Source organism: Myotis nattereri (assembly GCF_964212035.1).
Source record: "Myotis nattereri genome assembly, chromosome: 9".
Classification (NCBI taxonomy): domain Eukaryota; kingdom Metazoa; phylum Chordata; class Mammalia; order Chiroptera; family Vespertilionidae; genus Myotis; species Myotis nattereri.
In genome coordinates, this window is record NC_138084.1 from 53,756,059 (window position 1) to 53,780,475 (window position 24,417).

A 24,417-nucleotide genomic window follows, 5' to 3' on the forward strand; every position below is an offset into this window, starting at 1 on the left:
TATGAACATTATCTGCTTCAGAGAATTTAATAAAATTTTTCATAATATTGTACATGTCATGACCTCTCACTTCTCCCTTCAGTCACATGGTTTTATAAAAAACACCAGTGCCTTGGTGCAGGGATTCCTGCACATTGAATTGAAACTAATTAGGAGGTGGCTGGCGGTGCAGGACTGGGCGAGATGGACCAGACTCGCCCTGGAACCAACCTGAGGTGTGCCACAGCTCAAAGGGCGTCTGCAGAGAGAGCAGGGTCCCTCTAGCAGGTGGGGTCCCTCAGCCTGGCCTGCAGGGATGGGGCAGAAACCAGCTCTCCGACATCCCCTGAGGGGTCCTAGATTGAGAAAGGGCGGTTCTCGGGTGATGCACCCCGGAATCAGGCTCCCTCCTCTCTGGTTCTGGGGCGCGTCACCCAAGAACCACCCACTGCCAAGTTACCACAGCTTGGCAGCTCCTGCATTGAGCATCTGCCCCCTGGTGGTCAGTGCATGTCATACCTACCAGCCAGTCGAATGGTCGGACAGTCACTTAGCCTTTTATATATATAGATTAATATTCTGACCTCCCAAATTTAAATTTCAATCCTGATATCTTCCTGGTACCCCAGATTTCTGTAGCCAATTGTATACTTAACATATCTACATGGGTGCCTCAAACTTCACACCTCCAAAACCAAACTCCTGATCTTCCACTCCACCCCCTAAATATTCTGCCTTCCTAGACTTCTCCAGCTTTGAAAATGGGAATGCCATACTTCCAGAGACTCAGGCAAAAAAAAAAAAAAGAGTCTGCCTTAACTCTGCTAGTTTTCCCATCCCTAACACCAAATCTATTAACACATTGTTTGCGTGTAGTTTTTATCGCGCGCTAACAGGTGGTTCGGGTCATTTTTGCTAATTTTTTGCGCAAATGGCAACGTTCAGTAAAATTACGATAACTTTAGTTTACGTATTTATACGTTACCCGCATTCTACTGCTAGTCTATAAAAAACGTATTAATACGTGTCCCGTGCTCTACTACACTGGTAGAAGGTATAAATACGTAAAACGTATAAATACGTTTCCTGCATACAATGTGTTAACAAAACCCAGGACTCTACCTTCAAAATCTAGAGTCTGCCACTTCTCACCACTCTCACTGCTACCACACCCTAATCTAAGGCACAATCATGTCTACATACTTGGAATTGTATAATAAACTCCTAACTCGTCTCCTCCATTTCTTTCCTTGCTTCCTTTCAGTATATTCTCAACATGCAACACAGAGTAGATCATTTTAAACATATGGCAGATCAGATCACTCTTCTCAAAACCTTTCAAAAGATTCCTAGCTCATTCACAATAAAAATCAAAATCTTTATAATAGCTGAAAATTCTATATAACCTGTTGTCCTACCACAACCAAACTCATTTCCTACTATCTCTCAATGAAGAGTGATTAAGTCCATAACAAACCTACTATTCCTGGAATCTCTACCTATGCTTCTATCTCAGAGCCTTTCCTTGAAAGTCAAGTGCTTTTCCCCTTGCAAATAGCCATATGACTCAGTCCCTCAGCTCCAAGGGTTTACTCAAATATTTCCTTAGATAGGTCTTTAATAACTACTTTATTTAAAACTACAGGCCTGGTACACAGATTCATGCACTGGTGGGGACCCTCGGCCTGGCCTGCAGGGATCGGGCTGAAACTGATCTCTGGGTCAGGGATGCAGGAGAAGCACATTCGGGGCCGACAGTGCCCCAGCAGCAACCTAACCCATTGCAGATTCTATGAGGAATTGGGCTCCCTTCTCTACTGGTTGGAGCGTCTGCCCCCTTGTGGTCATTGGGCATCATAGCTACTGAGCAAATGGGCAAATGGGCAGATGATCGCTTAGGCTTTTATATATATAAAGACTAGAGGCCCAGTGCACAAAATTCGTGCAGGGGGGGGGGGGGATCTCTCAGCCCGGCTTGCACCCTCTCACAATCCAGGACCCCTTGGGGGATGTCCAACTGCCAGTTTAAGCCCAATCCCACAGAGATCAGGCCTAAACCGGCAGTCGAACATCCCTCTCACAATCCAGGATCGCTGGCTCCTAATCGCTGGCCTGCCTGCCTGCCTCCCTGATCGCCGCTAACCACTCTGCCTGCCTGTCTGATGCCCCTAACCACTTGCCTGCCTGCCTCATCGCCCCTAACCACTCACTCACCTGCCTGCCTGATTGCCCCTAACTGCTCGCCTGCCTGCCTGATCACCCCTAACGACTCTGCCTGCCTTTCTGATGCCCCTAACCACTCACTTGCCTGCCTGATCACCCCTAACTGCTTGCCTGCCTGATTGCCCCTAAATGCTCACCTGCCTGCCTGATTGCCCCTAACTGCCTCTGCCTTGGCCCCCGCTGCTGCGGCTTCATCCGGAAGGACGTCCAGAATGATGTCCGGAAGGTCGTTTGGCTATCTGGTCTAATTAGCATATTACGCTTTTATTATGATAGATAGCAGACTTGCCCTAGCTGGTTTGGCTCAGTGGATAGAGTGTCAGCCTGCAGACAAAAGGGTCCCAGGTTCGATTCTGGTCAAGGGCACGTACGTCGGTTACAGGCTCCTCCTGGGCCCGGGCCTGGGCTCCAGGAGGCAACCAATCAATGTATCTCTCTCACATTGATATTTCTGTCTTTTCTCCTCTCTTCCACTCTCTCTAAAAGTCAATGGAAAAATATCCTCAGGTGAAGATTAAAAAATAAAATAAAATAGCAGCCTTTCTCCCTGCTCCATAGTACTGCCTGTTCTCCTTCCCTGCCCCATACTCTAAGTATGAATATTTCTGATATCCACCAATTAACTATGAATTCCATGAGCTCAGGATTATCTGTCTTGTTCACTGATATATACATCTATATCAGCTTTTGACACATGGGAGCTCCATAAATATTTGTTCAGATAACAGATAAATTAATGAAAAGCTTAGGTAAATACATCATAAGGAATAACTGTATCAACATGAATATATTTTTAAGTGGTTGTTTTAAATTTCTCAAAACAGCTGAGATGTAATGAAGAATTCTAAGAGAAAAGTTCAACCATGTAAAAGAAGAAAGGTATCTGAGAAGTCCTCTATATGAAATACTAGAAGCTAAGTCATATTATTAATAGAGATTCATATTTAACCTGTTAATTTTTCATAGTGTTGCAAATATCATAAATTTCTGTCATATTATCAGCAGTAACCTCCAAAAGGAGCAGGACATGTAAACAAGTAGAATTTGCATGTTTTAATAGTTCTGGCAATTTTAAATGCTGCTGTTTTGATTGCTGCATACCAGCAAACTCCAAGAAAGTGCCTGGCAATGCAGTAGCATAATTAACCTAATGTACTTTCCTGACCTCATAAATCACATACTTCGATGCCCTGAGTTCTTGGCACAGAGACCCTGAAAACAAACACAAAATTCCCACTGTACTAACAATAAAATATTGCAAACACAAAAATCCTTTTTAAATGAATATTTTTTCAACACAGTACTTTTCATCTAAAAATCTAATTCAAATGTTTAAGAAAAAGAAAATGTTAATGCAGTTATACTGCCAAAATTTTAAAGTTAACCATCAGTAGTAAATTAGCTTTTCCCTCATTCACCAAATTATATTAACTTCTATTATATTCAATGGGCTCTACTAAACATTAGGATTAGAGGCGTAAACAGGGCAACCAAATCCCTGCCCTCAAGATTACATTATAGTTGGGAGGAAAAGACCACAGATACATATATGTTGATAAGTACAATAAAGAAAAATAGAGTAAGGGGGGAAAAAAGAGTCATGGGAGAAGGGTGACTATTTTAGACCGAGTGGTCAGAAAGGCATGAAAAGATGGCAACTGAAGGAGTGAGAAAGTGGGCAAGCATCTGCAGGCAGAGGAAACAGCAAGGACAAATTACTGCCCTGCAGTAGAAAGCTTGTCCAGGAAAGCTCAAGGCCAGCATGATTGGAGGGGAACTGGCAATGCTGAGAATGTTACAGAAGGGGTGGGAGAAGCAGCCAGGGGTCAGATTATATAAGGCCTTACACTCAGGACAAAGGCTTTGAATTTTGTTTGGATAGTGACAGAAAGCCAATGGAAAGTGTTTTAAATGGTGAGATAAATTACTTTTTATTCAAAAGATCACTCTGGATGCTGTCCAGAGAATAGATTAGGGCAAGATTGAAAACAAAGGGTTATCAATTAGGAAGCCACTGCAGTAGACCGGATAAGAGACTATGATGACTTAGAACAGGACGATATGATAGATCAGGGGTGGGCAAACTTTTTGACTCGAGGGCCACAATGGGTTCTTAAACTGGACCGTGAAAGGGCGAGGGCTATGCCCTCCATCTTGCCCCGTACCCTCCATGTTGGGGCAGCCGCCATGTGCTCAGGAGAGTACCTTCTTCCCAGAAGCCCAGGCCCCTGCTGGCCACGCCCGGGATTTCTTTAAACTAACCAATGACAATCAAGGGACGTGCGCGCCATAGAGATGACCACATCCTGTATAAGAAGACCCGATTGGCGCCTGGCCAATTGGCAGGGCCCACGGTCAGCTCCCCTCCCCTCACTCCACCCCCTATTAAAACCCTGTTTTGCCGAAGCTGGTTTGGCTCAGTGGATGGAGCGTCGGCCTGCGGACTGGAAGGTCCCAGGTTCGATTCCGGTCAAGGGCATGTGCCTGGGTTGCGGGCACATCCCCGGTGGGGGATGTGCAGGAGGCAGCTGATCGATGTTTCTGACTATCTTTCTCCTTTCCTCTCTGTAAAAAATCAATAAAATATATTTAAAAAAAAAAAAAGAAAAACAACCCTGTTTTTCCCACGGTGGGGGCATTCTGCTTCTGGTCGCTGCATCGGCCAGGAGGCAGGGTCGAGTTAGCTAGCTCAATACAGGACCCTCTGCTTTTGCATCAGAATGGCTCCCTGGTGTGGTTTTTGGGGATCTTGAAATCTGGGCATAACAGACCGGAGGGCCGGAACAAAAGCATGGATGGAGTGTTTGTGTGAACTAATATAAATTCAAAGTAAACATCATTACATAAAAGGGTACGGTCTTTTTTTTTTTTAGTTTTATTCATTTCAAACGGGCTGGTTCCGGCCTGCCGGCCGTAGTTTGCCCACGGCTGATATAGATGGTAAGAAGTGGTAGAATTCTGAACTTAATTAGACAATTTGGCAACAGTACACGAAAAAGGATTGGATTAGGATGTGAAAGAAAGAGAAGAATCAATGATGACTTCTGGCCTAGGTAAATGATGATGGCATTTACTGAGATGGTGAAGACTCAGAGAGGGACAAGGGATGGAGGAGTCAAAACTCCATTCCAGGAGAAGTTTTAAAATGCTTGATAGATATCCATGTGAAAGATACTTACATAGGTGATAGGATAGTAGGATAGAAGTCAGACATAAATTTGGGAATCATCAGCCTGTAGATAGTATTTAAAACCATGGGATTGAATAAGTCTATCTAGGTATCAAGTATACATAGAAAATAGAAATTTAAAAAAAAAAAAAAAGAGGCCTGAGGACTTCACTAAGGTACTTCAACATTTAAGTCAGAAAAGAAGGTTAAAAAAAAAATGCAGTACAAGAAGACAGAAGTGACTTTGTCAAATGTTGCCGAGAAGGGATAAATCCTGGTAATTAACCAATGAAACTGCCAACATGGCAGTTTCTTTAACTATTTGTGGTTCTTGGGGGTAGGGGGTTTCTCATGCAAAACCAAGCAACTCTTGGACACCCCAGGGTGTTGGAGAATCTATTTCAATCCTTACACTATCTACCAAGAGATAGTGTCAGAATCCACAGGTTGAGGGCTCACTCTTATTAACACTGCATACCCTCAGCCCCAACTTAGAGGCCAGTAGCAAGCCCAGACTGTTGTCTGTGCTTCTGATCAACTAGCTACAAATTGGAGGTTCCATCAACCCCCTCCAACTCAGGATGTCAATTTCAAGGCCACATATTACCTGTACTTCTGGCTATAAATGAGAGGTCCCCTGTCCTCCTATTTGCTAGAGAGTCTTATAGAACACAGAGAAACATTTTACTCATGGGAATACTAGTTTAATAAAAAAGGACATAATGCAGGAAAGACCATATAGAAGAGATGCTCAGGGCAAGATATGGGGGAAGGGTGTGGAGCTCCCATGCCCTTTCTAGGAGCACTTCTCTACTCAAATCTCAGCTTGTTTGCCAAACAAAGCTCTCCAAACCCCATCCTTTAGGGTTGTTATGGAGGCTTCATTACATAGACATGATTGATTAAAACATTGGCCATTGGCAAGTGAACTCAATCTCCAACCCCTCTGCCCTCCTCAGAGGTGGGGAGGTGAGGGGGGTGGGTACTGAAAGTTTCTACCTCTAATTACGTGGTTAGTTGCCCTGACAACAAGCCCCTCATGTGTAGGTTACCTAAAGGTTTTACAAGTTACCTCATTAACATAACAAAAGAATCTATTGCTCTTATCCAGTGGTTCTCAACCTTCCTAATGCATCAACCCTTTAATACAGTTCCTCATGTTGTGGTGACCCCCAACCATAAAATTATTTTCGTTGCTACTTCATAACTGTAATTTTGCTACTGTTATGAATCATAATGTAAATATCTGATATGCAGGATGTATTTTCATTGTTACAAATTGAACATAATTAAAGCATAGTGATTAATCACAAAAACAATATGTAATTATATATGTGTTTTCCGATGGTCTTAGGCGACCCCTGTGAAAGGGTCGTTTGACCCCCAAAGGGGTCGCAACCCACAGGTTGAAAACTGCTGCTCTTATCACAAGAAATCCCAAGGGTTTTAGGAACTGTAAGTCAGGAACAGGAACAAAACCAAATATATATGAGAAATATATTTTCATCATCTGAATAACCAAATGTATATTTCTTAAAATCACAATATCACAATAAACTTGACAAGTACAATCTCATTAGGATGGAGAAAACAAGAGTCTAATTTGGAGTAGCTTCAAGAGAAAAATGGGAGATGAAGAAGCATAAACTGGGAGTATAAACAACTCTTGTGATAATTTTTGCTCTAAAGGAGATTAGAGAAATGGAAGTGGGGCTACAGGGCAGGAACTGTGGCCTTAAGTAGAAGAACACAGGCATTGCTAAATCATGAACTAGAACAGCGGTTCTCAACCTGTGGGTCGCGACCCCTTTGGGGGTCAAACGACCCTTTCACAGGGTTTGCCTAAGACCATCGGAAAACACATATATAATTACATATTGTTTTTGTGGTTAATCACTATGCTTTAATTATGTTCAATTTGTAACAACGAAATTGGGGGTCACCACAACATGAGGAACTGTATTAAAGGGTCGCGGCATTAGGAAGATTGAGAACCACTGGACTAGAAGAAAGGGGGCCAGAAGAATAAATTTCCCAACCTCTCTTTCCTCCTCCTCTTCTGATCTGTTAATACCTTCCATTGGCCAACTCAGATAGAAGCCAGAAGACAAGGGCAAAGTAAAGGGAGATAATAGATTAAGAGATGTTTGTGTGATAATAAGACTAATTGAATACAAAGGTAAATTAACTCCAAAGAGAAAAAGAATAATTATAGACTATTCTTTGAGTAAATGAGGAAGGATCGGAAAATAACCCGTCATGGATCTTCTACATATGCCCTTCAGATCATCTTTCCTTGATTATCACCCTGCTCTGTGCCCTGGGAAGACTATGTCACCTCAATAGACTATGTCACCCAGCTCTCTTGTCCTCTGGTTTTCTTTTTTTTAATATATTTTATTGATCTTTCACAGAGAGGAAGGGAGCGAGATAGAGAGCTAGAAACATCGACGAGAGAGAAACATTGATCAGCCGCCTCCTGCACATCTCCCACTGGGGATGTGCCCACAACCAAGGTACATGCCCTCGACTGGAACCGAACCTGGGACCCTTCAGTCCGCAGGCCGATGCTCTATCCACTGAGCCAAACCGGTTTTGGCATCTCTTGTCCTCTGGTTTTCAATTGGGGTCCACTATTGGGAAGCACCAGCAGAAGATCAGGGAAGGGAGGAAAGAGGGTTTGGGATGTTTATTCCCCCAGCTCTCTCCTTTCTGGGCCATGGTTTGGCAGTGACTGTGTTCCTCTTCCTAAAGCCATAGTTTCTGTCAGGCAGCCCCTAAAAGGGTTATAGCTCTCTCTGTCTTATGGTAACAGCTCACTCAGAATCCTCACTGTTCCTAGTCCCCAAGCGCTTTGATCCCTGGTCAGTCCCCTTACTAGTAACTCTGCCCTTACCAGGTCCTCATTAAACTCTCTTTGAGAAGGCCTTCTCTTACCTTCCAGGACCCTGACTCTCTCCAAGAAGAGGATGTGGCCTTAGATAAGAGGAGAGACAGTTTATCCACTTCAATAAAAGGGAAGGCAGAGTATATGGATACAGATGTAGGTAGGTTGGTAGATTAAGTGGTAAAAAGATGAGAAAGTTCTCTGTTGATTGTTTTTATTGTCTCAATAAAATAAGAAAGGTTATCAGTTAATGTTGAAAAAGGTGAGGTGTATTGAATTTGAGAAGAAAGTAAATGTGAAACGTTCCCTGTGAGAACAAGAAAGTGAATTGTCCAAGGAAATATAATAGGCTTTTTGTTCCTAGGTTTAAAGTAAAACCAGTTAACAAGGTTGTGTGTATTTCTCCAGCTACATTTGGCTCTATTGGGGCATGAAATAGAGATGGGTTTAACCAGAGGTTGTTTTTTTGCCAGCAGATGGAGGGAACAACAATGAAATTGCAGATGTATGCAAATGAGTAATTATAGCAATGAATCATGTATTCTAAGCTGGGTACGGAGGGACGTGAAGATTTATGATAGCTAACAGATCACAAAAATGTATAGGGCTGATAAGTTAGCAGTGCTTATGGGATCAAAGAATAATTGGACATAGGAAATATATAAATAAACTGGATAATAGGTGATGAGTGGTAGTCAGAGTGGAATTTTAGAGGGGTATGGTTTTTAATAATAAGTTATAGAGTAAAAGATAAGAGTAGGTACATGAGATGTGGTAAAGAAAGAGATTATTGCTAGAAAGCAGATCAAGAAACTGATCCAATGAATAAATTGTCCACAAAGACAGAATGACAATAATTCAAATGTGCGGGTATAAAATTATCATGGAGAATATTACTGTGCATTTCCCCGTAACTTTTGCTCCACATGCAGTCACCATTCCTCTCCACAGTCTTTCATTTTTAAAGAAAGTCATTGCATCAGCTCTTCACATATTCCATGTTACAAGTAGAAATACTCAAATTCAGACAATGAAAGTATCCTGCATCAAAATTTGTTTAATATTTGCAGAGATCCCTGTTAAATATGATAATTTTTCTATGTTTCAAGGAGCTCCATTTCTAGAAAAAGATACAGTTAAGAAATTAACCCTGGCTGGGGTGGCTCAGTTGGTTGGGTATTGTCCCATGCACCTAAGGGGTTGCCAATTCAATTCCCAGTCAGGGCACATGCCCAATTCTGACCTAGATCCCCGGCAGGGGGCATGGAGGAGGCAGGCGATGCTTCCCTCTCACATCAATGTTTCTCTCTCCTCTCTCTTCCTCTCCCTCTAAAAATCCATTGTAAAAAAAATATTTAAAAAATAAATAGATTTGTATGAGAAAAATCACAAAAAGAATGTGAACATGTATCCTGAAAAAATGGCAAAAAGAATGTGAACACATATCCTGGAAAAAAAAAATGTAGCCCTGTACCTACAATAAACAAGCTTTGTTAATAATATTATCTCAATTAGTGAAATTTTAAACTCATCTTCATAACCATTGTCTTATTTTGATCAATTCAAGAGCTCTTAAACTCTTCTTCAGAAAACATTTGCAGGTTCTATTTCTAAAGCACAAAGCTTACTTCTGAAGTAATTGTTTATTTTCAAATGGCTTATTTTCAAAACTTGAGATTTTTCTGAAAGAATTATTTAATATTCAGTATAATTTGTGCCTGTGAGTTTAAAAATATCTTAAACTTGTGGGGATTCACAATTAAAGCATTTATTAAAGCTGGCATGCCCAACGGAATTTTGTGACTCTAGGTACATTTGATGACTCATTTGCATACACACAGTCCTGCAAAGAAAATTCTAATCTTATGGTTTCAGAAAGGTTTACTATTTTGACAGCAACCTGGAAACTGAATGTAAGGTAGAATCCAGGGACTCAGAAACTAGAAATCAGGGACATTTATTCTACCTGGTATATCTGTAGGCTACTATTGGTATGTTTAAAATTCCTAACATACATAATCTAAGAAGTTCCATAGCTTCTGAGCAACAAATAAGGTTGAGGATAAATGTTTTCTTAGCCAACTCTTAGAACCGACTCATGTAAACAAACTAAGGTAGACCAATACCTCTCATTCTCACCCACTTCTATCTTTTACCAAGATCCAGAGCTAACAGAATGAAGGGAAGCCTTTCCTATGAGATATGTGTGGGGTACTTCTTTCTTCATTGCTCCATTTTGTGGTGAATTCTTTTCAACACTCCATATCAAATTTGAAAGGAGTATGAAGAGGTAAGAGTCAACAGCGAGATCTATGCTTCAGTACAGTGGGCTCATACAACTTACACCACACCATGGATCCGCACACAAACTGTCTAGCTCTTTTTTTTTTTTTCATAAGTTTATAATGGTCTTTATTATCCATAAATGAGTGAAATCATGTGGTATTTTTCCTTCGTTGACTGGCTTATTTCACTTAGCATAATGCTCTCCAGTTCCATCCATGACGTTGCAAATGGTAAGAGTTCCTTCTTTTTTACAGCAGCATAGTATTCCATCCTATAGATGTACCACAGTTTTCTAATCCATTCATCTACTGATGGGCACTTAGGCTGTTTCCAGATCTTAGCTATGGTGAACTGTGCTGCTATGAACATAGGGGTGCATATATCCTTTCTGATTGCTTGGGTGTTTCTGTTTTCTTGGGATATATTCCTAGAAGTGGGATCACAGGGTCAAATGGGAGTTCCAGTTTTAGTTTTTTGAAGAAACTCCATACTGTCTTTCGTAGTGGCTGCACCAGTCTGCATTCCCACCAGCAGTGCATTTTTCTCCACATCCTCACCAGCACTTGTCGTTTTGGATTTATTGATGATAGCCATTCTGACAGGTGTGAGATGGTACCTCATTGTTGTTTTGATTTGCATCTCTCAGATGATTAGTGACTTTGAGCATGTTTTCATATGTCTCTTGGCTTTCTGAATGTCCTCTTTTGAAAGGTGTCTATTTAGGTCCTTTGCCCATTTTTTGATTGGATTGTTTATCTTCCTTTTGTTAAGTTGTATGAGTTCCCTATAAATTTTGGAGATTAAACCCTTATCGGTGATAACATTGGCAAATATGTTCTCCCATGCAGTGGGCTTTCTTGTTGTTTTGTTGATGGTTTCTTTTACTGTGCAGAAGCTTTTTATTTTGATGTAGTCCCATTTGTCTATTTTCTCTTTAGTTTCCAATGCCCTAGGAGCTGTATCAGTGAAGAAATTGCTTCGGCATATGTCTGAGATTTTGTTGCCTTTGGATTCTTCTAGTATTTTTATGGTTTCCCGTCGTACATTTAAGTCCTTTATCCATTTTGAGTTTATTTTTGTGTATGGTGTAAGTTGGTGGTCTAGTTTCATTATTTTGCATGTATCCGTCCAATTTTCCCAACACCATTTATTGAAGAGACTATCTTGACTCCATTGTATGTTCTTGCCTCCTTTGTCAAATATTAATTTAGCATATTGGTTCGGGCAAACTGTCTAGCTCTTTACTGTGCCTGTGCTTTATCCAGCTTCTTCAGAAGCCCTCGAGCCCTGGTGAAGGGGGAAGAGTAGCCACCCAATCCAGTTTAAAGTACAGTCTGATTCAATAACTTAACTTAACGAGTCTCCCTCAGCTAAAACTGCTCATTCATATAGCTTTCCCCCTCTCTTGCTTATTTCTGTCTTTGAAATAATGCCCAGTTGTATCGGAGTGGACAACTTGGGGAGGGATGGTGGATAATAAGGTTATCCATCATCACAGTCTTGGGGATAGAAACAGATTGGGTTTATTGGATCTCCATGCTGTCCTTTGGCTCCTCTGGTCAATGTCCCTGTCCATCTGGTCACTGAACATGCTGCTGGCCTCCGATGCAGAAGTCTATTTGAGGAGACCTGGTGTCCTTTCTTTTCGCTCAAGCGAAAACTCCCAGGTGCTCGGACTGGCTGACAACACTTGCCTTGGGCCCCGCATTCCTCCCTGAAGTCGTGTTCTCATTCCCACTGAGCAGACATTGACCAGAACTTCCTTGAAATGATGCCCTAATGCCAGCAACTGCCTACCTTCAGACTTCTCCTTATGTAGTAAAAGTAAAACACTCGTTGCATAAGCTTTCTGCTCCTTTCAAATTAATAGGTTTCTAACTACACCTAGAATCTAACACAGTCCCAGGCATGCAGCAACACTCATTCATCCATTTATTTAAGAAATATTTATTTGGTAGCTATTAAGTGCTAGACACTAAGTTAATATAAAAGATACAGCAATGAATAAGACTGGCAAAATAGCTGCTCTTATGAAATTTACATTCTAGTGTAGAAAGTAATCCAAAACATATAAATTAAAGTTCTCGTAGTGATACAAACAGTGACAAAATAAAACAAGTAGTGTGATAGTAGGGTGTAGGTGGGGAGTAAAGTGGAAAGAGAAACAAAGGCACTTTACAGGCACTAAGACCTAAATGATGAGATAAGCCAATAAGGCAAATATCTTGGTAGAAGTCTACTCCAAACAAAAAAGCAAGTAAAAATGTCCTGGGCAACATTTTGAAGGACCACATTTTGGAGGGCTAGTGTGGCTGGAATATAGTGAGTAGGGAAGAGTGTTAAGAAATGAGATGAGAGGTAGGCAGAGGTGATGGGGAATCTTACAGGTGAGGAATTTGAATTTGATTCCAAGAATAATGATTACTAAAAGGTTTCAATTAATAAATACTATCTAAACAAACGTGATACAATGATATGAATTTGACTGGTTCAAATAAATGTTATGATTTTACTGTTTAATCTACACAACTATCTATTTCAAAGTACATATCACAATTGTATTTATCTGTTTAATGTCTGTCTCCCCTGGTGGGCCATGAGCTCCATAAAAATAGTGTCCACATCTCTCCTGTCATGAAATCCCAGAGCCTAACACAGTGGCTCCTAGACAGTAGGGGTTCAAGATATATTTTGTCCAACAAAACACATTTAATGATGGAATGAGTGTTCTATGGTAGACACTGTGCCCCATACCGAATTAGAACCAGTTCTGTATTCAAAATGCTCACAGTCTACTGAAGGGGACCAAAATGTAATCCATCCTATATAATAAAAGGCTAATATGCAAACTATCCACTCAGGAGTTCGACCTACAGGGAGTTTGATCGCTTGCTATGACGTGTGCTGACCACCAGGGGGTGGTGCGGAATTGTTGGGGTCCAACCCCAGCAGGTCCAGGGGTTCCCAAAGGTGTGGACAGAGTTGGCAAAGAAGGAATGACACGGAGACAGCGTTCAGTTGATCTGCAGCCTAGCCAGGTTCTCCTGCCAGGTTCTGCCTTTATTCTCCTGTTACATCTGTATTTATACCAGTTGATTTTAATCCTACCCATTCTATTCCAAAGGTTAGGGGGTTTGTTATCTCCATTCCAAGGTCACTACTCTATTGTTCTGTTAAGCTACAAGTGCCTATAAAGTGCACTTAATAGCTACCAAATAGCTATTAACTGAAGGAGATTATCCTAAGTAAAGATTATATAGCTTAAGCGTGATTGTTTGTAGTTAAAGTGATTAATTACCCGCCTGGTACTTAGTTAAGAGGTTTTATTCCCTTCCTTAGTCCTGTTAATCCCTAACTCCAGGGAAAAATCCCCACCTGGGGAAACAACCTTTCTCAGAGAGGTGACCTTGGTAAACACATAGTGCTAAGAAGGGGAGCAAACATATTAAGAACAGTATGCCATATACGCCAGATCCCTTGAAACATATGCTGTGCAGATGTTTCTTCCCTGCAGCGACTGTGTCAAGCAGTAAGGATGGACCGGCTTCTGGCATGGCATGAAGGAAGGCCCCAGCCAGCAGCCCGTAGCTGGGGAAGGAGGGCCCCGGCTGGCAGCCAGAAGGCCCCAATTGGCCCTGATCACCAGGCCTCTAGTTACCAATAATACAAAATAAATGCTGCACCAGAAATATACACAAATATTATGGGAACATAAGGGATAAAATGACTAAGTCCACTTAAAGGTAGAGAAAAAATTAAGGAAGTTGTTAACCAAGAAATAATAAATATTCATTTTGGGGGAATGAATGCTTATATTAAGAAAGAACATCTATATCATGTTCTATTAATTTTATTAGCTCTACAGGTCAATACAACATATACTCCTCTGACAAAGAAATTAACATATGATTACCATAATATTTCAAGACATCTTGAAAGGATTTACTCCTAAAATCTTTTAGAACCTTCTATTTTTATTATTATGTACATCAATCCCTCCACCTGAGAGTTAAATCAAGGCTAAAATAGTCATAATATTACTATGCTAGTGGTAGGAAAAACTAGATGAAGAAACCTAGTATATGCTGCTTTCTTGCTGGATACCATATACAGGAGTGGGCAAAAGTAGGATTACAGTTGTGTGTGTGGAAAATAATACAATAATCACTAAGTAATAATGCAAGAAAAAAATTCTGTTTTGCATACTCACAACTTTAACCCACTGTTGTCAACTCTGTGCTAGTGATAGAGATAACCACCACATTTTCATTTATTATGTACTTAGCAGAAATCACCGGATCCTTTCCTGCTCTCAACAAACTTTTGGGATTTCCTTACCTTATTCTGTATAGAGGTCTCATATGCCATCAAAATAAAATAATTCTTCCTATTTCAGGAACTGTGCTGATAAAAGCATCCTCCATTGAAAAACAACCAGCCTTAAACATGAAGTACATAAATTTAGTTAAATGGTGCCATCTGGTGACATAAATCCTGCAGCAAATACATAAAGTCCAAAACCAAAAATGGCAATTTCTCCTCTTCATGGCATCCAATCTAAAGTGTCAAATTTAAACGTAAGAAATACTAGATCCCTCCTGACATGAAAAACACAACTAATCACACTCAGAATATGACAGTCTAACATTGGAAATAACAAGGATTGCTCGGGTCACATTTTATGCTTACCACTCTTGTTTCTCAAGTCTACCCTCAAACTTAAGTCTTTGGAAGAGATTTAAGTCTAATGTGATGCTTTAGCCGACTCCTAGAGGACATTTTAAAAGCATACATATCAAACACATCTTGAACCCCTGTTGCAGTCAAATCCATTTCTTCACTTTCTTTCTGACCTCTATGAATCTGTATAATGTCTGCACCTCAAATACCACTTCCCTGAGAAAGCCCCTGATTCCATTGCTAAGGTTAAGCCTCTCGCTCATAGTACCCTCTACTTCTCCTCTATCGGATTTATCACAATTGTATATACTATTTATACAATTCTGTTTAATGCCCGTGTTCCCAGTGACTATATCAATAAATATCCTTCGGATGGATGGATGGATAGATGGATGGATGGGATGGACAAACACACGGACAGATGGGAAAAAATGTCTTTCTCTATCCTTTCTTCTTACCCAAATCCTATCAGTTACAAGACCCAGCGGAAGTTCGCATTTTATATAAAAGCCTCCCTAGAAACACCAATTACAATGATCCCTACTTTTCTGAACTCCTGCAGCATTTTGGTCTAGTCTCCAGAGTTTAGTCCTTAATTATATCCTGTCTTGTACTTGTCTGTATATATGTAAACTAGAGGACCAGTGCAGTGGGGTCCCTTGGCCTTGCCTGTGGGGATTGGGCCAAAACTGGCTCTGCGACATCCCCCGAGGGGACCCGGATTGAGAGAGGGTGGGTCTCGGGTGATACACCCCAGAATCAGGCTCCCTCATCTCTGGTTCTGGGTAGGTCACCTGAGAACCGCAGCTGCCAAGTCACCACAGCTCTGCAGCTTCTGTGTTGAGCATCTGCCCCCTTGTGATCAGTGAGCATCATAGCTACCAGTTGGAGTGTCTGCCCCCTTGTGGTCATTGTGTGTTATAGCTACCAGTCTGACAGTAGAACAGTTGGATGGTCACTTAGGCTTTAATATATAGAGATATTACCTTCACAATTGACCTTAACCTCCTTAAGGGTAAGGATTTGGTCTTTAATAACATCCATCTGCACATTCCATGTAAATAGGTAAGCACTTCACAATAACTAGACTATCAGCACTCTTTTTACTTAAACGGAAATATTGTAAACAAATAAATAGGAACATACCTTGGTATTTAAGAATTTAACATTCACCACTTTGGCCAGTCAAGACTTATTTAAAGGTCCATGACATGCAGTCGTTTATTTGTTTCACGAGAGCACATGCTTCCAGGAGTGAGTGGCAGCAGGCACTTACCTAAGTGAGTCAGCCTCATACAATGTAGCTTTGCTGTTCTCTATTTACAGGTAGAAACTACCATTAGGTATCCAAAGGGTGCGGGGGAGAATCACTTAAATGTTTCAGATACACTATTTTTTTTAATATATTTTATTGATTTTTTTTTTTTTTACAGAGAAGAAGGGAGAGAGATAGAGAGTTAGAAACATCGATGAGAGAGAAACATCGATCAGCTGCCTCCTGCACATCTCCTACTGGGGATGTGCCCGCAACCAAGGTACATGCCCTTGACCGGAATCGAACCTGGGACCTTTCAGTCCGCAGGCCGACGCTCTATCCACTGAGCCAAACCGGTTTCGGCCAGATACACTATTGTATTTTTAAATTAGATTTCATAATGATATCATTAATTTATGGATTCTTGAAATACTTGAGATATACCCCAGAATTTGATCTTGTTAAAGATTAAATCAGATCTTTAGAAAACCCAAGAATGAAGAAATGCCATTGTTATAGTTTCCCAAGCTTATTAATAAGAACACGTGTTCTCAAACTTTAGCATGCCTCAGAATCACGGGAAGGCTTCTTAAAACACTATTTGCTGACCCCTAGTTCCAGAGTTTCTTATTCAGCATGTCTGGGGTAAGGCCCAAATTTGCAATGCTAACCACATTTCCAGGTGCTGCTGGTGCTGCTGCTTCAAGAACCACACTTTGAGAACCTCTGCTTTGGAGGATTAAAGCCCAGTTATTCCAAATCCACATAACTGTATGGGCCTTCACACTCACTATCATCTACATGAAATCCTTTGACTTTCTTATGATCAAATGGCAAAATTATACATTATGATGAATAATTAAAACCAAACTAGCCATGATGTTTTCAAATAGTTGTTATTTTGAAGTAAAAATGTGATGTTAGAATTACTACATTGGGAAAATATGTAGTGGTTTTATTTTATTCTAACTTAAATGCAATACAACTGTTATAGAGATTGATTTTGTAGCACTTGCCACCATTATATTTAAATAACTACCCAAATATCTAATGTCTCTTTCCCCCGACTTGATTGTTCTCACCCCTGAAAGCAAGGACTATCCTTTCCTCTGTAGTTTACTATTGTATCTCTGTGGACTACCACAATGTCTAATACTAACAGGCCTCGTAAAAAACAACTGTTGACCTATGTAAAACTTTAGACAATAAAAATAAAAAAGTCCAATCTGCATCTGCTTACCTACCAAAAAATAAAAAAGAAATAACTGTTGAGTAAATGAATAAACAAAGTTTATTGACAATCTATTGTTATTTAAGGTGCACATACTGGTGGTACAAACGTAAATTAGATATAACTTCAACTCTCAAGCTACTCACAGTCTATTGAGGGGCGGCAATATATTCAGTTTATCAGAAGGCAATGTAATAAGTGCTTTATAAGTAATATGCACAAAATGCTGAGGGACATCATTAAAGGGCTGCTTAAAGCTGCTAGCAAGTAGGGACATGGTAGAAGGCTTCCACAAGGAAGTGATAAATCCCAATATGTGGTATATTTAATGTCTCGTCCACATTGCTAGTAATCTCAAGTATCCACAGGATTCTATGCTAAGCTTTATGGAACTAGCAAAGTATTCTATTCTAACACAAAATCGAACATGCAAGTCTCCGTAGAACAGGATAGCACTTTTCTAAGATGTTTTTACTAGTAGGGTTTTAAGAAAAGTATCACTTTACTGTCCAAATATTTCCCCCAAAAAAATCCCCTTCAAACACTCTACAGAGAAATTTAAAATTTCAAAGTATCTGGAAGAGAAGTATAAAAAGGATTTTAGCCCTGACCGGTTTGGCTCAGTGGATAGAGCGTCGGCCTGCGGACTGAAGGGTCCCAGGTTCGATTCTAGTCAAGGGCATGTACCTTGGTTGCGGGCACAGCCCAGTTGGGGGTGTACAGGAGGCAGCTGATCGATGATTCTCTCTCATCGATGTTTCTAACTCTCTATCTTTCTCCCTTCCTCTCTGTAATATATATATATATATATATATATATATATATATATATATATATATATATTTTTTTTTTTTAAAGGATTTTAAAAAACATTTCATCTCTCTCCTTCAGCATCTAAATGAAAAATAACCTGAGTGCCTTGAAAATCGAAATGTTTTTGCAATACTAAACAAAAGAAACCTAAATCAATTGGTAAAATATTATGGAATTTCAATTCACTTCTATTCAAATTCTGTAAGGTATTAATGCAATCACCATAGAACTATAATTATCCTTTGGACAAAACTTTTTCCTTAGTTTTACCACAAGATGGCCCCCTAAGCCTAACATCTAAATGTGCAGCTTCTAGCACAACGCTGTTTTAGGCATTTTTCTTTTTTATGTATTAATAAACACTAATGACTAACTTTTAAGAGCTTAAAGTGTCTTTTTCCACTGTTTATTATTAGTGAATTGAAAATGAAAAGAAAATACAGGGACTCTAGAAGAGGAAGAAAATTAAACAGTTCATCACTCTCCACGTGTATCATATATCCAGCTATTTACCATAAGAGCAATGTATCTCACCACTAGATTTCATTTTCTTCTTTTACTTTATTTTAAAAATTTTCCAGAATAAGCATATATTGCTTTTATAATCAGATAAAATTATACTTTAAAAATAAAAAACACGCCGAGACCGGTTTGGCTAAGTGGATAGAGCGTCAGCCTGCGGACTGAAAGGTCCCAGGTTCGATTCCGGTCAAGGGCATGTACCTGGGTTTTGGGCACATACCCACTGGGGGATGTGCAGGAGGCAGCTGATCGATGTTTCTCTCTCATCGATGTTTCTTACTCTCTATCTCTCTCCCTTCCTCTCTGTAAAAAATCAATAAAATATATTTAAAAAATTAAAAAAAAACAAATAAAAAACAATACTTTTGCAATCACCTTCTACCCTATTATCAGAGAACCCATTTATAAAATGTTTTTATGCACTATAATACTATCAAAGTTATAAAAACAGAATTCCATCCTCAAAGATTGATACCATCTAAGACATACTAGCTTTTGTTGTGTGTTTAAAGCATATGATGAAGGACCACAAAAGAAAGAGCAAATTTATTTTCAATGTGATATTTTTCATCTGTAGAGAGGCTTGGTTTCCTGGTCCCATCTAAGTGTTATAGCACATTCTTCAATAACAGTACTCCCCTTTACTATTCTTTTGTGTTGGGTTTTATGCATTATGATTCTCTTCTACTTCCTCAGTTAATTAAGAGTCATGCAAGTTATTATTTTAATGTACTGACTATTTAAGTATTAGAACAATGGGTGAAGCCACTGTTTTCCCTACTTGTAACAAGAACGACAACAAGAGAGTGGGGAAAGGAGTTGGTTCAAACAGAAAGCAGGTTATAGGCCGTAAACAATGCTCTATTTATCAGTGGCATCCCACTTATCCTTTTATAAAGCTTTAATTCCCTTCAGGCTGCACAGGGCTACAGGGTTTTTCTGCTTTTGTGTTCTTAAAGAGGATACACAGTAAGACCACTCAAACATTCAATAGCAATAAATTTGTAATCAGTGTTTAGCAATCCACACAGAATGGAATAGAAAATTATATTTTGTTGTATAATGTTGCTCCATTTATTATTATTATTTTTGCAGGCTAGTTTATCCCAAAATGAATTTTTAAAAAACCAGCCAAAGCAAATCTATCCTATCCATTCAAAGCTGGACACCAGGATTACTTATATAACAGCTTTTTACAGATTATTGTTGTCTCTTATTTTTTAGAGACATTCAAGCTACACTGTAGGCTTTTTGCCAAGATGTTTATCACTCACTCAAAACAATTACAAAATGCAATTCTTTGTCATTAATTTGTCCTTTTATTACCCACATAATAAGGTTGCGATATCAAATGGTTACAGTGCCAAAGTATAATAGAACTAGAGGCCAATGCACGAAATTCGTGCAAGAGTAGGTCTTCCTTCCCCTGGCTGCCGGCACCGGCTTCCCTCAGGCTCCCGGGACTTGGGCTTCCCTTGCAGCCCCGGCTTTGTCCGGAAAATCGTCCAGAAGGACATCCGGTCTAATTAGCATATTACACTTTTATTATTATAGATTATCTAACACATCCAACAGTAATCTTTCTAAATCAAGTTCAAAAACTGTAACTCTCAAAAGACTTAGCTAGTCTTAACTAAACATATCATACAAATCTATTTCAAGATATTGCCATTCACAGTTAATGGCCTTTATTAATGATCAATTAGATGAAACTATTAATTTGTAACTGAGAAATGTGTGGCTTAAAAATGTTCTCAACTACTATTCTCTAATGACAGGATTTATTTAAATTCTGCAAGAGTCCATTTAGAGTTGTTTTTATTTAATTCCAACTAAGATGATTACAGTTATTTGCGTCATTAATTCTTACCAGCCACAAGAGAATATTTTAAAGAACTTGATCCACAGGCCAAGTAATCTTACAAAGATTTTTTCTCCTGTTTTTATTCACTAGACTGATTCTCAAATTTTCAAAATATAATAGTCTTTAAGATTATATTCAGAACAAGTTGGAGTTTTTGTCTGTAAGTGTACACATATATAATAGAAACATAGATAAAATATTTTCAAGATTCTCATAATCCTATTTTTAGATTTTGTTTCAATAACTCCTAGACTTTAAAAAGTAATAATAATGTCGAGGAGACTAAGTTATTATTTTAAAATGTACTACTTAAGCCCCAGCTGGTTTAGCTCAGAGGATAGAGCATCAGTCTGCAGACTGAAGGGTCCCAGGTTTGATTCCAGTCAAGGGCACATGCCTGTGCTGTGGGCTCCATCTCCAGTGTGGGGCGTGCAGGAGGCAGCCAATCAGTGATACTCTCTCATCATTGATGTTTCTATCTCTTACTCCTCCGCCCTTCCTCTCTGACATCAATAAAAATATATTTTAAAAAAGATAATGCAGAATTTTAATACATACCTAGCAGAGCTTGAAATAAGCTGCTCCTAAAGATGCCCATCACCTTTTTAACAGCGTTTTTCAGCTGCTGCTCCTCTGGTTTCCTTAATTTTTTGCAGTATTCCTCCAGCAATGATAAAGCTCGGTCAGTATCTGAAAAACATGGTTTAAAAATTCTATCTTTTGGTCTTAGAAAAATAGTAAGTTACATTACACAATTCTATAGTTGTATTTCTAATTTCATGATACGGACTAATTTAATAAGATAATCACAAATTCCATAAACTACCACATGAAATTGAGTATTACACTCAACTCCTAATTTTAAGAACCCACTTTTATTTCTATAGTCCTGTCTCCCAAAAGGATCTATAACCATGAAACAACACAACACAAAGGTCCTGAATGCCATGTGGGCCAGGAGATGTTCACACAGCAGATGTGATTCTCTCTTGCCAGAAAAATTATCTCAAAATTGATAACTTCCTATAAAACAATGCCCAAATTCCCTAGTTCAAGGAATTAAGGAATTCAAGGCCTCCCTCTCATGTATATTTTCAGCTATATTTCTTAGCACACATTCCGCCCTCTTTTATACACACACACAATGCCCAAGCTACATTGGATTTCTCTCTCTCTCTCTCTCTCTCTCTCTCCCTCCCTCCCTCCCTCCCTCCCTCCCTCAAGTACACATGGATCATTCACAAAGATAGACCACATGTTAGGAGACAAAAAAAAATCTCTACAAGTTCAAGAAGACTGAAATCATATCAAGCATCTTCTCAGATCACAATGGAATGAAATTAGAAATCAACTACAGTAAAACACACACACACACACACACACACACACTCAAAAACATCCAAACAAATAGAGGCTAAATAACATGTTACTAAACAATGAATGGGTTACCAATGAGATCAACAAAGAAATAAAAAAACTTTCTGAAAACAAATGAAAATGAACACACAACAACCCAAAGCCTCTGAGACAGCAAAAGCAGTCCTGAGAAGGAATAATAAACTATTTAACCCTACAACTTAAAGAATTAGAAAGAGAACAACAAGAAAAGCCCAGAGTAAGTAGAAGGAAGGAAATAATAAAGATTAGAGCAGAAATAAATGACATAGAGATTTTTTTTAAAAAAATACAAAAAAATCAATGAAACCAAGAGCTGGTTCTTTGAAAAAATAAACAAGATTGATGAACCTTTAGTCAGATTCATCAAGAAACAAAGAAAGAGACCCAAATAATTAAAATCAGAAAGGAAAGTGGTGAAGTAACAACTGATACAACAAAAATACAAAGGATTGTAAGAACATACTATTTAACAACTATATGCCAACAAGCTGGATAATGTGGAGGAAAAGGACAAATTCCTAGAAAAGTACAATCTTTCAAAACTGAATCAGGAAGGATCAAAAACCTGAATAGGCCAATAACAACTGATTAAATTGAAGCACTAATCAAAAAAACTCCCAGCAAACAAAAACCCTGTCCCAGATGGCTTCAGAAAAGAGTTTTACCAAATATTCAAAGAACTAAAACCTATCCTCCTCAAAGTATTCCAAAAAATCCAAGAGGAAGGAATACTTCCAACCTCTTTTTATGAGGTCAACATTACCCTAATTCCAAAACCAGATAATGATACTACAAAGAAAGATAATTACAGGCCAATATCGCTGATGAACTTAGCTGCTAAAATCCTCAACAAAATATTAGTAAATCATACCCAGCAATACATTTAAAAGATCATACAGTGTGACCAAGTGGGATTTACTCCAGGGATGCAAGGCTGGTACAATATTCATGAATCAATTAACATGATACATCACATAAACATATTGAAAGACAAAAATCAGGTGATTATATCAATAGATGTAGAAAAAGCATTCAACAAAGTCCAACACCCATTTTTGATAAAAACTCTCAGCAAAATGGGAAGAGAGGGACCACATATCAACATAATAAAGGCCATATATGACAAACCTATAGCCAACATGATGTTCTCAATGGGCATCAACAGTATGATACTCAATGGGCAAAAACTAAAACCATTGCCCCTTAGAACAGGAATAAGACAGGGATGTGTGCTTTCACCACTCTTATTCAACACAGTACTGGAAGTCCTAGCCACAGTGTAAGACAAGAATAAACATAAAAGACATCCCAACTGTCATTATTTGCAGATGACATGATATTGTACAAAGAAAATCTAAAGACTCCACCAAAAAAATTACTAAATTTAATAAAAGAATTCGACAATGTACCAGGATACAAAATTAACACCCAGAAATCCATGGCATTTTTATACACCAATAATGAATTCTCAGAAAGAGAAACTAAACAATCCCATTTACCATGGCAACAAAAACATTAAGATACTTAGGAATAAACTTAAACAAGGAGATAAAAGACTTGTACTTGGAAAACTACAGAACAATGAAAAAAGAGATAGAAGAAGATATACACAAGTGAAAGAATATACTGTGTTCATGGACTGGTAGAATTAACATCATTAAAATCTCCGTACTACCCAAAGCAATTTATAGATTCCATGCAATCCCTATCAAATTACCAACAGCATATTTCACAAATCTAGGATAAGTACTCCAAAAATTTATATGGAACCAAAAAAGACCCTAAATTGCAAATCAACAAATATCAAGTGCTGGTGATGATGTAGAGAAAAGGGAACCCTAGTACACTGCTGGTGGGAATGCAGACTGGTGCAGCCATTATGGAAAACAGCATGGGGTTTCCTCAGAAAAGTAAATATGGAACTGCCATTTGACCCAGTGATCCCAATTCTGGGAATATATCCTAAGAAACCCGAAACACAAAACATAAAGAAATGTATGCACCCCTATGTTCATAGAAGCACAATTTACAATAGCTAATATCTGGAAACAGACCAAATGCCCATCAGTAGATGAGTGGATAAAAAGGCTGTGGTACATTTATACCATGG

The 24,417-nt window shown here is 39.1% G+C and overlaps 1 protein-coding gene across 1 annotated transcript in view; it reads right to left on the bottom strand.

Annotated features, from left to right (window-relative positions):
- The window catches only part of DLG2 (discs large MAGUK scaffold protein 2), a gene marked incomplete at its 5' end in the record, with an annotated part of 1,947,716 nt that overhangs the window by 1,906,831 nt on the left and 16,468 nt on the right, over positions 1-24,417 (bottom strand). Inside the window, one exon of the mRNA XM_081100123.1 lies at positions 21,468-21,599. Coding sequence (XP_080956249.1) covers positions 21,468-21,599 — 132 coding nt within the window. The remainder of the gene's footprint in view (positions 1-21,467; positions 21,600-24,417) is intronic.